This window comes from Monodon monoceros, unplaced genomic scaffold (genome assembly GCF_005190385.1).
Source record: "Monodon monoceros isolate NGI ecotype Baffin Bay Population unplaced genomic scaffold, NGI_Narwhal_1 Super_Scaffold_18, whole genome shotgun sequence".
Classification (NCBI taxonomy): Eukaryota; Metazoa; Chordata; class Mammalia; order Artiodactyla; family Monodontidae; genus Monodon; species Monodon monoceros.
The window spans coordinates 160,839,739-160,855,386 of NW_021703774.1; the positions used below are offsets into that span (position 1 = coordinate 160,839,739).

The window sequence follows — 15,648 nt, forward strand, 5'->3', positions numbered from 1 at the left end:
TGTGCTGGGCACATAATCGGATAAACACTTGTTAGTGGGTTTTGAAGAGTATGGAGGCTCTCTTTCCTTTTCATGACCATCTCCTTACCTCTCCACCACCAACAACAGAAAAAGCAGCCCCTAAACCTTAGTAAAGGCAGTGTAGCAAAGTGGATGATGTGGAAGATTGACTGAGTCACCGGCAGGAAGGAGGGGTGATAAGGAGGGGTGGATAGGGGTGGCAGATGACACGAATAAGCAACAGGAAGCTGAGAGGAAACCAGCAAGAGGCTGTTCTGTGTTCCACCCTCCAGCCATCAAGTTCAACCACGGCCCAGGTCGTTGTTCAGTTCAACTGGTGGTGAAATGGGGGTCAACCAGTCCGTGGGCTTTCCACCTGTCACGGGATCCCACCTCGTAGGCTGTGGGGATGTGATGGAGGGTCAGAGTCTCCAGGTAAGTGTCTCCAGCACGTCTCCGCTGCTTCTGTCCTCACGGGACTTATCGGTAGTGAGTCTGATGCTGCGATTCCAGGTGGGGGGAAACTGAGTTAGAGCTGGTCTCGATTTGGTTGTAGAGCCCCCAGGTCTCTTTTCCCTGACCTTTTTCTGCCTCTTTCCAATTAGAAGCATCTCAATAGACAAGAGATTATGGGTTCTTTTTCTGGCTCAGAGGAAATGGGGCCTCTAGCTTCAAAGGTAGCTCTCAAATGTCTTGAGAGCAGATGCCTGATCCTGGAAAGGTTTTGGATCTCATCTTAATCTGAGTGTATGAGAGGAAGAGCCGTGGACCATGTGCCATTGACCTTTGACTCCCTGACCCGGGTAGGAAGACAGTCTCCTTTTTCTCCTCTCCTGCCTTCGTCTATTTCCCTCTGGTACTTTGGTTCGGGACTTTCCCATCATCAGCTCCTAGGTTATTCTCTGCTGGCCTTGAACTCCCCCCTCCCTTGTGAGAGGCACACACTTCCTGGTAACCTCTCAGCTACTCCCATGTAAAATCAGTGTGCTGCTGTTGCTTCCCAGGGGTCAGCCTGGAGGATTGTCCCGGGTGACACACCAATGCCACCCCATTCAGCATGAGGGCTAATCCCTCGCTCCTGGGACTCCTCCAGGCCTGGGCTCAGGGCCAGATTGAAATCTTTTGATATCTCAAGCATTGGGAATATTGTAGTACCCCTCAGATGTAATCCAAAATACAGTTGGCTCTTTGAAATGACATAAGCCTTACATGTATGCTAAACATAAAATTGCTTCTTTCTGGATTTTCTGAATACAAAATTCAGGTATATGAATTGAAGGTAAAGTTTCCCTGTTTTGGTGCTTTGCTGGTGCCCCAAGCTCCTGCTGAATGTGTCTGTTGGGAAATCTAGCCATGCTTGGGCTTCTTGCTCTGAGCTGCTGCTCTCTTTTCTTCCTTACAGGGGAGCTTCTTTCGACTCTTCTACCCCTGCCAAGAGGCAGAAACGACCACAGAGCAGCCCCTGTGGATTCCCCGCTATGAGTACTGCACTGGCCTGGCTGATTACCTGAAGTTTAATAAGCGCTGGGGAGGTTTGCTGTTCAACATGGTTGTGGGTAAGATTCTCTCCCAGCTGCTTGATTATGTTCCTAGGAGATCCCAAGGCAGACACAGTACATTACAGTTTGCATTGCCCAGCCCTTTTGTAGTGGGGCATCCATTAGCCAGTGTGGTATGGAGAGTTGGAGAGAATTATGTACATAAGAGCTTTGGTTATAGAGTTAGACTGTCTTGGATTCGAATCCAGACTTTATCGTTTACTGTGGGGCTTGGGCAAGTTACTTAAAATGTGTCTGAAAATCTGATACTTTTGCAGGGTTATAGTGTGGGACCTGTGTAAAACATGTACTCTAGTGCAGCGCTTGGGATATAGCATGTGTTCCATGGATGGTGGCTATTACTCATTTATCCAGCACGTATTAATTCCACTCTGTGCCAGCTATAGTGTAGATCAAAGAAACATTCTTAACTGCCAAGGAGCATACTGTCTCCTGCAGTTGCCTCTCTAGCTCCTCCCTCTTCTGGGTCAGATGACATTGAATCATCCCCTTTCCCCAAAGGCCCCACTGTTAGGAACTCTACCCACTGCCTTGGCATCTCAGGGACTTACTCTGTAAGTTGTTCAGTACCTCCCCTTTGGATTTATCTGCCCATTTTCTGTTGTGTTTATGCTCCCTAGGGGAGAAGAGGGGAAAGAATAGGTGATTGATTGTCCTGGGCTGCTCGGGCGAAAGGTGGTTCTCCTGAGAGGAGGGCCACATGTCCTCATCACACCTGTGCCCAGGCTGCCCTTCGCATTCAGCCGGAGATTCTATAGCCCTTGTCTCTGCTAGGATCTTGTCGCCTGCCTGTTAGCTGGAATGGCCCCTTTAAGACAAAGGACTCTGGATACCCCTTGATCATCTTCTCCCATGGCCTGGGAGCCTTCAGGTAAGAGCTGCTCTGCCCCAGACCTTGTCATATTCCTTGCCTGTCATATTCCTTGCCTTATTCTCAAAGGGCAGGGAAACGCGTATTTCCATTTGTCAGTTTTCTTATCTACCACGTGCTTCATCCCAAGGCACTGGGTCCACCTTCTCTAGAAGGCCTTCCCCCAGGCCCCTTTCACCCGGTGGAGCCTTTTATATCCTTGGCTTCTCATGTTCCGGCATTTATATAAATACTTGCTTTTAGCTTTCTTCCTCTATAACAGCCTAGAAGTACTAGAAGGGGCTTGAGCTTTATGGTCAGAGAGTCATTTATTCAACCTACACTGAGGGCACCTCGGCCTGGGGCACTGGCACGGTGACGAGGAAGACAGACTCGTTCCTGCTCCCGTGGAGCTTGCAGCCTCAGCTGTAAATCTCAGCCGTACCACCGCACTCTGTGAGCTCGGGACTGTGGTAGAACTCTCTGAGCCTACATTTCCTCATCTGTCAAATGGAATGCCGCTCCCACAGTGTGGGTTATGAGGACTCAGACAGGCACCTAATAGGTGCACACGCCTGCCAGTTTTCCTCTCTGTCTCTCTACGTGGAGGATCGTGGGGTGATGAACTGTAAGATCTCTTTCACCAGATTTCGGGAGACACTGATCCAAGTTTTACAAGTCAGTATCCATTCAGAATTCTCCCCATGAATTCTGATTTTTACACCTTGGTGTGTTATATGCATAGCTTAATAACTGTAGTACATGCGTTCTTATTTAAGCTTGTGAATATTCTCTCTGTAAGTTCATTCATCAACGTATAAGTCTAGTTTATGTCCCAGAGTGTTACACAAAGCCATCTATTTTTGCCTTTTCACACCTCCCACCCCCACCCAAACCATTGTCTACACTGTAGCCAGGCAGATCTATTTTAAAACCAGATATGATCTTGTCATTCCAGCACCTAGAACAGTGCCTGGAATATTGTAGATGCGCGATAAATATTTGTTGAATGAATGAATGAATGAATGAATGTCACTTCCCTATCTAGATCTTTTTAATGGCCCTTTGAACTTAATTCAGCTCTTGTCATTGGCTTACCTGAATGCAGGTCCAGGACAAAGCTTCCAGCCTTGTTGCTTGCTACTTGCCCTACTCCAGCTCTCCAGACAAACATCCCTAAAGGCACCATGTTACTTTCTGCCTCAGGGATTTCATTTGTGCTGTGCTTTGTGGCTGTTCCCTTTGCCTGGAATACTTGCTGTTCTCCTTCTCTCTTCCTCTTCCTCCTTTTCGTCTTTTGCCTGGCTAATTCCAAATTACCTTCAGGGTCTTAGTTTGGGTGTCACTTTCTTAGGGACACCCATCCTGACCCCTATATTATATTAGGTTAAGTTTTCCCGTGGTGTGCTTTCATAAGTACCTCTCAGTACTTAACGTACTTGTAATGAATTAATTACTTATGTGATTATTCTTTAATGTCTGCCTTTTTAACTAGATTGTAAGCTCCACAAAGGCAGAGACCATGTCTGTCTTCTATCTTTCCCAGTGCCTAGGGCATTACCTGGAAAATAGTAGTTTCCCTATGAATATTTATGTTTTGCTAGGTTCCATACATTCAGCAGGTATCTGCTGAGCACCTGCTCTGTGCCAGCTCCTTGGCATGAAAAGAAGGTGGGACATATAGAGATAAACAAATCAAGGAATTTGCATCCACTAGAGGAGACTGAATATGGATTCACATAACTGTAGCACATGGCAGGAAGTGGAGAGCAGATGTGGAGATGAGGCTAGAAAGGCAGCAAGATGGTTTTCTTTTTTTTAATTAATTAATTTTTATTTTTGGCTGCGTTGGGTATTCATGGCTGCATGCGGGCTTTCTCTAATTGCGGCGAGCGGGCTTCTCATTGCGGTGGCCTCTCTTGTTGCGGAGCACAGGCTTTAGGTGCACGGGCTTCAGTAGTTGTGGCACATGGGCTCAGCAGTTGTGGCTTGCAGGCTCTAGAGCGCAGGCTCAGTAGTTGTGGCATACGGACTTAGTTGCTCCGTGGCATGTGGGATCTTCCCAGACCAGGGCTTGAACCCATGACCCCTGCCTTGGCAGGCAGATTCTTAACCACTGCACCACCAGGGAAGTCCAACATGGTTTTCAATGTTGATTTCTTATTCAGTAAATTTAGTACCTGCTGTGTGCTATGCTGGGGTTGGGTTTGCAGTAGTGAATAAAATAGAGATCCTGCTTTCAGATTGTAGTCTAGTGGGGAAAAGAAGCTAAGAAATATTATTTCCTAAGCTGACAGGTATTTTATAGAGAGAGCAGGTGAATACATGACTTTAGAGTGGTCTTTTTGGTCTAAGAGTCTGTATTGAGGCTTCAGATCTCAATAAGCTGGGGTGAATCAGTTATAAATACTCTTCATTAACCATAGTGAAATTCCAAGAAAAGGGGCAGGGAGGTAAAGGGACATGGTTTCCTCTTGTTGCATCTGCGGTTAATTCAGGACCTGAAATCCTTCCCATGAGTCACAGACCTCTGGCTTCCCATCCCAGGGAGGAGTATATATATTTAAACATTACCTAGCCATTTGTAATGTGCCTCTGTCTCCTTTGGTTCCCACACAGTCCTGTGAGGTACGTGGGGAGGGGGATGCATATTTTACAGATGAGCAAACAGGCTCTGAAAGGCAGACTTGTCCAAAGTTACAGTTTAAACTGGGAAGGGATCAGAAATCTCTGGCTCTCAAGTCCAGTTCTTTGCCTCCCTGAGAGAAGTGAGAAGGTGCAAAGAAACTTAAGACACTGACTTTCCGCATCAATTAGGATCTGAGTAAGTTGTATTTCACAGAAAAACCCCAAACAATAGTGACCTAAATAACATAAAATTTATTTTTTGCTCAGATAAAAAGAAAGCTAGAGGTAGACAGAGCTGATATGATAGTTCTACAAAGCTGTCAGAAAACTAGACGTGTAGCTTCTATTTCTAAGGGTATCTCATGACCCAGGCTGCTTTAGGTCTAACCATCACCTCCACAGTCTATGCAATAGGAAGGGAGAACTCTCCTGAAAGTTCTATATAACACAACTGCTTACATCCCATTGACTAGAGCTGCTCTGTCCATTATCGGTAGCTTCTAACCACATGTGCATATTGAACATTTGAAATATGGCTGGTCCAAACTGAGATGTGCTATAAGTATAACACACATTGGATTGCAAAGACTTCACATGAAAAAAAAAAGAGAATGTAATAAAATATTTCATTAATTTAAAAATTTTGATTATATGTTCAAATGATGATGTTTTGGCTATATTGGGTTAAATAATATATATTATTAAAATTAATTCTACCTCTTTCTTTTTACTTTTTAAAATATATCTACTAGAAAGTTTTAAATTACTTAGGAGGATAGCATTATATTTCTATTGCTGGGCTAGAACTTAATCACACAGACAAACCTGGCTGCAGAGAGGCTGGGAAATGTCGTATTTTTTTGCATGACAATGTCTTCAGCTGAAAATTAGATTCTATTATTAAGGAGGAAGGGAAAAATAGGTGTTTGGAGTAGGCAATTAGCAGTGTCTGCCATATTTTTTCTGGAAAGTTGGAGGACAGACCAAAAAAACCCACATGCTAAATCTCAGATGCATATTTGCATATTAAAGAAATAGCCCGAGTCCCTGTCCTCAAGGAGCTTACCAACTAAGTTGGGAGGCATACAATATATAGACAATAAGAATGCAATTGTTTGAAGTAGCCAAACTATTGGGGTTGGGGGTGGAGGAGATGCGTCAGTGTATGGGGTTGAAAAACACGGTGGATTGACTTGCACATGCTCCCTGGAGGAGGACCCTGGAGCCTTGGTGAGAGCAGGGGTATGCTGGCTGGAAAAAGCTCCTGGGCCAGGGCTGCTGCAAATGAAACTTCCTCCATTCCATCTTTTGAGATGGCTACTAGCAGAGCATGGTTGGACTAGGGGCTAAGGGTAGGCCATTCTTTTGATCACTTCTCTCGGTTCCTTCCTGGATCTTTAGGACACTGTATTCAGCCTTCTGCATGGAGCTGGCCTCCCATGGCTTTGTGGTTGCTGTACCAGAGCACAGGTGAGGGATGACAGTCACAGTGAACCATCATGGGTTGGGTGCCTGCAGTGGGCTAAGGTATAGGCTAGTTCCCTATAGATGTATTATTTCTAGTCCTCACAACACTATGCAAGGTAGGGGTTATATTCATTTTAAAGGTGAGGAAACCAAGGTTCAAAGATGTTGAATAACTTGCTGAAAGTGACATAGCTGAATTGGGGTTCAAACCCAGGTCAGTCTCCAGAATCCACATTTTTTTCTACTCTCCTATGTGTGCCCCCGATCTTTTTCCCTATTAGCTAAAGGATAATCTAGAATGTCTTGGCTGAAAAGGAGGATTTGGTAAAGGGGAGAAATAAGTCCAAGTGTCTTCTGGTTTCTCTCTGGTGGCACATGTATTGCAGGGATGGGTCAGCTGCAGCAACCTGTTTCTGCAAGCGGCCCCCAGAGGCAAACCAGCCCAACAGCGAGTCACTGGAGGAGGAATGGATCCCCCACCGTCAAACTGAGGAAGGGGAGAAGGAATTCCATGTTCGGAATTGCCAGGTAGGCTTATGCCAGTGGGGAGGGAGAGTAACTAAGCCTGTCTTCCCTATAAAACACTCACTAAGAAGACTTTGAACTAACCTCTCTTGAAATCTTAGTCATAGTGGTTCTGAGCTTGTCACATCAGAGAAATGAGGTATTAATCAAGACTCTTACAATTGCAAGTGACAGAAACCCAACTTAAGCTTGTTAGGCAAAAAGGAGAATTGGTTGGCTTATATAAGCAGACAAGGGAAGGGCAAGACTGCTAGTCCCAAATGCCATTGGGACTTGTTTTTCACTCTTATCTCTGTCCCTCTGCTGGTTGGCCTCATCTGCTAACTGGCTTACCTTATGAGGTTGCACATGTTTGCCCTCACCATCTGAGAGAATAGGGCTGTTTTGGGGTTGTCCCCAACTTCTACCCCAAGGCGCAAGATGAAAAATCCTGGATAGAGACTCCGAGGCTGGGGAGAAGTACCAAAATACGAAGTTCCCATCCAAAATACATTGCTAAATTTTTGGGGGGAGGGGCAATCCTCAAAAGTCAGGGTTAACAAGAGAAGTAAGGGCAGGTGAGTACTAGGCAGACAAAAACAGTAGACATGTGCTATAAGTGGGCAAGTCGAATCCAGTACTGGGTTGATGATAGGAACACTTTTGTGTCCTTTTGTTGTCAAAGTGCTTTCATATGGCACACTGTATACCCATATTACAGCCCTGTGTACCACGGATAGGTAGGTAGAGTCTGAACAGCAGGGCTGACTTCGTTGTGCTCTTAGGTGGTGCTTACATGTGTGGCTGTGAGGGAGCTAAGCCTTTCTCAGGGTGTGGGGACCACAGTGCTGGATGAGATGTGCGTGGGCACGTCATCTCTGCGTTCTTCCTCGGCTCTGTAGGGGAGCGAGATCCCCGCTGGATGGTTGTGCAGTATTCCAGCTCCCACTGGCACTGTCTATTGCAGGTGCATCAGAGGGTAAGCGAGTGCCTGAGGGTGTTAACTGTCCTGCAAGAGGCCGCTGCTGGGCAGACTGTCCTCAACACCGTGCCTGGCGGGTTGGATCTGATGACCTTGAAGGTATGGCAGCAGATGGTATGACCTGGAGCACATTTTATTCATCAAGACTTTCTTGCTTGCAAATAACAGAAGCCTAACTCACTAGCTTAAACCAAAAGAGAATTTATTGGCCCAACTAAGTAGGAAGACCGAAAGCAGATTGGCTTCAGGCCAGTATGGCTAGATCCAGGGTCTCAAACATTGTCATCAAAGTTCTGGCACTCTCTCCCTTCTCCTGGCTCAACTCCACTCTGTGTATATGGGCTTCATTCTCACCAGACTCTCTCCATTAGGCAAGAAAGGTGGTTGCTGGCATATTCCAAGCCTGCATCTCAACTCAGCTCCAGACCTAAAAGGAAAAGAAACTCTGGTAGCTTTCAGCAACCTGGAAAGGCCATGGCCTGCTTGGGTCACATGCCCCTTCTGGGCCAGTCACTGTGCCAGAGGGATAAGGTATTCTGGTTGGCCTGCCTACGTTATACACCCACTTCCGGGTCAGGGGAACTTGAGCACCAGGACTGACAGCCCCATGGGGCCGCATGGGTGAGGGAGTGATGGTTTGTTCCGCAAAGGAAGAGCTATGGAGCCGCATACAACGCGTGTTGTCTACTGCAGGCTCATTCCTGCCTTTAAAGGAATCCCAAGAATCCCCCAGGAGGAGAGAAACTGTCCCCCCCATGGAATTTGGTGCCTATGAAGGCACATTTTCCTCCCCTATCCAGTCCTTTCCTCTGTAATTTCAAAAGTAGCTCAGGCTTTATTTAGAGGACCAAGAAATCACACAAAAGCATGAAGGAAAAAGAAACGGAATTTTTGGATATTTTGATGTTTGTCCTTCCAGTTCTTTTAAGATGCATTTTTTAAAAAACAATAATGTTGGGCTCCCCTGGTGGCGCAGTGGTTGAGAGTCCGCCTGCCGATGCAGGGGACACGGGTTCGTGCCCCGGTCCGGGAAGATCCCACGTGCCGCGGAGCGGCTGGGCCCGTGAGCCATGGCCGCTGAGCCTGTGTGTCTGGAGCCTCTGCTCCACAACGGGAGAGGCCACAAAAGTGAGAGGCCCGTGTACCGCAAAAACAAAAAAACAATAATGTTACTATTTAATACAAGCTGTTTTGTGGCCCTATTCTTCATTTAGCAAAACAGTATGAATGTCACAGTATGAACGTCTTCTTATTCCAGTTAATATTTTTCTATGGCATGATTTTTTTTTTTTAGGAGTTAATTAATTAATTAATTAATTTTTGCTGTGTTGGGTCTTCATTTCTGTGGGAGGGCTTTCTCTAGTTGTGGCAAGTGGGGGCCACTCTTCATCATGGTGCGCGGGGCTCTCACTATCGCGGCCTCTCTTGTTGTGGAGCACAGGCTCCAGACGCGCAGGCTCAGCAGGCTCATGGGCCTAGTTGCTCCGCGGCATGTGGGATCCTCCCAGACCAGGGCTCGAACCCGTGTCCCCTGCATTAGCAGGCAGATTCTCAACCACTGTGCCACCAGGGAAGCCCCTATGGCATGATTTTTAATAGCCATGTAATATTCCATTGTATGAGTGAGAATGGTATATACATATATATATAAATATAAAATAATTACTCCTTTATGAGGACTTCCTATGATAAGAGCTCTTTTCACAAACATATGCATTGTTATCTCTTTACATAGAAAGAAACCAAGGATCTAAGAGGGTAAGTATCTGCCCAAGGTTACACAGCTAAGCAAGTGGTAGAGTCAAACTTTAATTTGGGGCTTTTTGCCTATGCAGTGTGCCCCAAAGCCTCTTTAGAAAATATCTTTTAAAGGCTCTGGAAGAGTCTTCCAGGAAGAAGCATCAGCCTGAATGGCCAAGAGGTAAGGCAGGACCTGAAATCTAGAGAGCTTTGCCCGCTATATTGGTGTATGTCATCAGTCCCCACCGGATAAACAGGGCCAGGCACCACAGTTCAGGCCTGTGGGCCTGTGGGCCTGAGACAGACATCGGGGGATGGCGGGCTATGTGTAGTTGGATTAGTTAAGAGGCAGCCTTTTGGAGAAACACAGAATGAAAAAAGCTAAGTGAATTTTTATCTATAAGATTGAGCAAGATCCAAAAATTGATTACTCACCCTGTCGGCAAAGCTGTGGGGAAGTAGCCTCTGCTCCGTTGCCAGTGTGGGTGCGGATTGCCCCATGCAGGGCAGTTTGGCAATAGCTCTCAACAGCACGAATGCACTAGTGTTTGACCCGGCAATGTCCAATTCTGGGAATTTATTTTACACATCCCTGCACACATGTAACATGATGTATGTACAAGGTTATTCATCCCAGTGTTGTTTGTAATAACGAAAGATTGATAGTATCCTAAATGTTCACCCATAAGTGACCACAGCTGGTTTAATAGATTATGGAACAATGGATGTATTATTTTGGATAATACTAATTGCTGTAACACGTAAGCCCCAAATCTCAGTGGCTTAACAAAGAGAAATTTATTTCTCTCCCACATGATCCAGGCTCCCTTCTTCTAATCGCTCCACCCTCTTCCACCTGTGAAACCCAACTTCACCATGTACGTTAAGCCAGGAGTGGGAAGGAGCATGGAGGTTTGCATGGAAGAGTTTTTATAGACCATGCCTGTAAATGGAGATAATCACTTTCATATTCTATCACAAGACCACTATCGCTCACATCAAGTCACAAGGCCACATCTAACTGCTGGGAAATAGAGTCTAGCTGTGTGTCCAGGAAGAAGAACAGTTTTGGTGATCACTAGCTGTCTGTACCATGGTGAAATCAAATGTAGCTGTAAAAAAGAATAAGGAAGCTTTTACAGTGTAAAAGGGGGGAAAGTATATATTCATGTTTACCTGTGTAGGCATAAGTAAGCTCTGTAAAGACGCAAGCAACTTACCTGTCTGGGTAGGGAGTGGGCAACTGTGTGGACAGGGAATAGGGTAGGTAGGAGACTTCTCTATATACTCCTGATTTTAGAGTTATGTAGATATATTAACTTATTAAAAAAGCTGAAGAAACCTTGACCAATCCAAAGGTACTGAGCAAAGAGGGGAGAATTTAGATACAAAAACTTGGGATAGAAGTTGGGAAGAGCAAAGGACAACATGGGTTCAGGGCAGAGGCTGGGCAGCAAATCCTGGAGAGACTTTTTTGAGCCCCTTAGGAGGCAGCTGCAGTGGTTTTTTATATAACCATGTCCTGAAGGCTTCTGGGGACAACCAGAAATAGATGCTTGCAGAGCACGTTAGAGAGAGCAGGCTCACTTTGCTAGATAAAAGTCAGGACAGATGTCAGAGGAAGTAGAACCTGAATTGGTTTTGGTACAAGCAGTCCTTGCTTCAGAGCAAAGTGGAGAGGCAGTAGGAGCGTCCCCATTCTGTACTTGACTTGGAGCACGTGTCATCCATCCCTCTGGTTGGATTGGTTATAAGGCAAGGATCTAAATAAAGTGAATTCTTATTCTTTTTTTTTTTTTTGGCCGCACCGTGCGGCTTGCGGGATTTTAGTTTCCTGACCAGGAATCAAGCCCTGGCCACCACAGTGAAAACACTGAGTCCTGATCACTGAACCTCCAGGGAATTCCTGACAGTTCTTATTCTTAACGTGCTCTTATACTGATAGGTCATATAATTTCTGTTTATTCATAGATATTTGAATATCTACCTCGTCCAGATATTATAGGTGGCAAGATTATTAAAATAAAGATGAAAAATGTGGTTTTCAGAATTCGTGCCTACAGAAGGCTGTTCAGTCCAGGGATGGCCTGACCCGTTGCTCTCCAGTGGGCAAGAGGTGCTTAATACCGTGGTTTTGGAGGTCTCGCCCACTGTATTGTGTTTCTGCATCATTGTCTCACTGTTTCTTCCTCTTGCCCTTGAAGAGTTCCTAAAAATGCACCCCTGTGTTTCTGACCTTTCTCAGGGCAGCATTGATGTGAGCCGCGTGGCTGTAATGGGACATTCATTTGGAGGGGCCACAGCTATTCTGGCTTTGGCCAAGGAGACCCGATTTCGGTGAGTTTCCCAGTGATGCTGCTGTTAGCTCCACACACCATACACTCATTCAGCATGTATTTTGTGCTAGGTACTGTTTTGGGAGGTGGGGATTCAGTGGTGAAGAAGAAAGCAACGTCTCTGATTTCATGGAATTATGTTGCTGTGGGAGGAGACTAGCAAACAAGTAATCAAATCCCTGGCACCCAAGTGCAACGAAGAAAGTAAAATAGGCTGATAAGCTGGAGTATGTGGACGCTTCCTGGAGAAAGTGACATAAGCTAGACTCAAAGGCAAAGAAGCCAGCCACATAAAGGTCTAGGAGAAGATCATTCTAGGCCAAGGGAACAGCTAAAGTCCCTGAGGTGGAAAGAAGCTTGCTGTTTCAGTGTGGGAGGACCATAGTGAGCGAGGGGGAAGCAATTCGAGGTGTGATCAGGGAGATAAACAGGGGGCCGGTCATGGGGCCTTCTGCAGAGTAAGGAAGTTAGATTTTATTCTGAGTATGATAGGAAACCACTGAAAGATTTTAAGTATAGAAAAATCTTATTTACATTTAAAAACCACTATGTGAAGAGTGGGTTGTAGCAGGATAAGACTGGAAACAAGGAGGCTAAATAGAAGGAGGCTATTTCAGAGTCAAGGTGAGAGATGAGGGATTTGCTTTAGGATGGAGGTAGTGGGATGGAGAGAAGTGAAGGGAGTCAGGATGGGTTTTAGAATTTTCAGGACTTAGTGATGTTTGAGGTGAAGGAAAGAGAGGAATCAAGGTTTTTCATCTGTGTGCCCATCATTTGAGTGGAAGATGATTGTCCTTTATTGAGATGGAGGAGACTGGAGGAGCATTGGGGGTGGGGGATAGTAGGATGCTAATCTTAGGGCCTTAGTTTTGCCCTTGGTGACAGAGATTTCTGCTGGACAAACTGGCCATGACTTTGAGTTGTGGCAACAAGGAGGCTTTCCCTGACGTTCCTGCCACGTATGCTCTGGGCTTACTTAGCAGCTTGTGCAATCAGGACACTAAATTGTATTTTGCTACCTTGTGTGGTTCTATCTCCACTGCTAGTCTGGGAGCTCCAGGAGAGCAACAACTGTGTCATTTATCTCTAAATCCACAGCACAAGGCTAAGCACATAGTAGGTACTTGATGAGGTGAATGAATGAATGAGTAAATGAATGAAGTGCCATTCTGTGTGACTCAAGTCAGCTGCCTGAGAGTAGCTCCAAGAGAAGGAGGAGGTCTGATCCTTGTTTTCAGAGAGTTTAAAAATCTAGAGGATTTTTGGCGATAGGTAAAAGTGATCTCTATCCAAGATCCTAACTGAAGGGTATGGGCCCTGGTTCCCCTTCCTGGCTTTCTGAGCTTTTTACCCCACCGAAGGGAGAACTACCCTAATTGTTCTTGCTTGAGTTTCTACGTGGCAGTTCCATGTGTCTGGTCCTGTTCCAGGTGTGCTGTGGCTCTGGATGCTTGGATGTTTCCTCTGGAACGTGACTTTTACCCCACGGCCCGAGGCCCTATATTTTTCATCAATGCTGAGAAATTCCAGACAATGGAGAGTGTCAACTTGATGAAGAAGATTTGTGCCCAGCATGATCAGTCCAGGATCATAACTGTCCTGTGAGTAAACTCCAAGATCATGATCCCCAGTGGCCTCTCCATTTTCTGCTCAGCTGTGGCTCCCGTAATTTCCTCTAAATTATCCAGAAGTTCTACCCATTGATAGAATACATAAATACCTCCTGAATTTCAAAATCTTAATTCCTTTGGAATTTCATATCTGTCCTTCTTTAACACTTAGCTCTACCTACAGTGATTTATTCACTAGCTTATATGACTTTATGACAGGGTGTTATGGGATTATGTGTTAGAGAGGAAGAAGTGTGGGTCTGGGTGGACTCCAGGAATCTCTAATCTCATTTGGGAATTTTATTGAGTCTTTTGAAGAGTATGGATATAGTAGACCTTTGACACTCACAAGATGGATTTTTAGAGACCTTCATGAATACCTAAATTCAGGTATCTTCCATGAACCATCTATTCTCTGCCTGAGAGAAACCATATTCTCTTCACTTCCATCATCAACACTGTCAGATGGTTTGATTTTAGGAGGCATTTTTCACAGAGAGAAGATTTTGAGTGACTTTAAGAAATGAACTTTAGGGCTTCCCTGGTGGTGCAGTGGTTAAGAATCCACCTGCCAATGCAGGGGACACGGGTTCAAGCCCTGGTCCAGGAAGATCCCACATGCCGCGGAGCGACTAAGCCCGTGCACCACACCTACTGAGCCTGCACCTAGAGCCTGTGGGCCACAGCTACTGAGCCCGTGTGCCACAACTACTGAAGCCCACACGCCTAGAGCCCGTGCTCCACAACAAAAGAAGCCACCGCAATGAGAAGCCTGCACACTGCAACAAATAGTAGCCCCTGTTCGCCACAACCAGAGAAAAGCCCACATGCAGCAATGAAGACCCAACGCAGCCAAAAATAAAATAAATAAAATAAAATAAATAAATTTATTAAAAAAAAGAATGAACTTTACATAGGAAGTGGCTTAGAGCTACAGATGCAGGACTAAAGTCTCACTGACAAGTCTCTGACTTGGTCCTGCCCTGTACTTGAGCCAAATAGCCCACATGATTCAAGGATCCCAGGTCCTATTTCAGCGAAATGACAAGTAACTACATGTCATGGCCCTATGGACTCATTCAGGCGGTTGAAATGCCAGATCCAAAGCCCGGACTGCTAGGGGTCTGCTCAGTAGGCCATGGCTTCTTCCCTTGCCCATCTTGGCCCAGGCTGTCTTCCTTGGGGCCAGCCCCTCTCCTTTCATGTTGATTTCATGACAGCAGCGGACTGCTTGACAGTTTCCCTAAGCCATTCAGATCCAGGATAACTGTGACCTCTGGAGGGGAGGGAGAGCATTTGGGAAGGGGTACACAAAAACTGCGGATTTAGCTCTGTTTTTTTATTTTAATAAATTTATTTTATTTATTTTTGGCTGTGTTGGGTCTTTGTTGCTGCACACAGGCTTTCTCTAGTTGTGGAGAGTGGGGACTATTCTTCGTTGCAGTGCGCGTGCTTCGCATTGCGGTGGCTTCTCTTGTTGTGGAGTACAGGCTCTAGGCATGCGGACTTCAGTAGTTGTGGCACGTGGGCTCAGTAGTTATGGCTCACAGGCTCTGGAGCGCAGGGTCAGTAGTTGTGGCTCATGGGCTTAGTTGCTCCGCGGCATGTGGGATCTTCCCAGACCAGGGATCGAACCCATGTCCCCTGCATTGGCAGGTGGATTCTTAACCACTGCGCCACCAGGGAAGTCCCTGGATTTAACTCATGACGATATATTATTTCTTAAACTGAGTGCTGGATACTCAAGTATCCATTATATTTTTCTTTATACTTTCGCATGTACCTTAGATAATAATCCCTTTTAAAGTCAGTTTTTCTGCATGATATCAAATAGAGTTTAACATTTAAATCTTCCTTCCCTCATTGAATTGACTAGTAAATTTAGTTATGAGTAATTTAGCTAGAAATGAACCTAGTGAGAATTTCACCTTCAAATTAAGTGCATTTGATGTCAAAGGACTTAAATTCTGAT

The 15,648-nt window shown here is 45.5% G+C and overlaps 1 protein-coding gene across 4 annotated transcripts in view; it reads left to right on the forward strand.

Annotated features, from left to right (window-relative positions):
• The first annotated feature begins 299 nt into the window (after positions 1–299).
• PAFAH2 (platelet activating factor acetylhydrolase 2) overlaps positions 300–15,648 on the forward strand; it is a 36,932-nt gene continuing 21,583 nt past the window's right edge. For 2 of the 4 annotated variants that reach the window (XM_029230696.1, XM_029230695.1), the window contains exons 1-8: positions 307–435; positions 1,403–1,556; positions 2,334–2,430; positions 6,439–6,507; positions 6,891–7,032; positions 7,976–8,089; positions 11,976–12,067; positions 13,497–13,667. In XM_029230696.1, the coding sequence (XP_029086529.1) occupies positions 346–435; positions 1,403–1,556; positions 2,334–2,430; positions 6,439–6,507; positions 6,891–7,032; positions 7,976–8,089; positions 11,976–12,067; positions 13,497–13,667 (929 nt within the window). In that variant the 5' untranslated portion in view covers positions 307–345. Of the gene's footprint in view, positions 436–1,402; positions 1,557–2,333; positions 2,431–6,438; positions 6,508–6,890; positions 7,033–7,975; positions 8,090–11,975; positions 12,068–13,496; positions 13,668–15,648 lie in introns of all 4 variants that reach the window. The other 2 variants (XM_029230694.1, XM_029230697.1) reach the window with 2 other exon arrangements.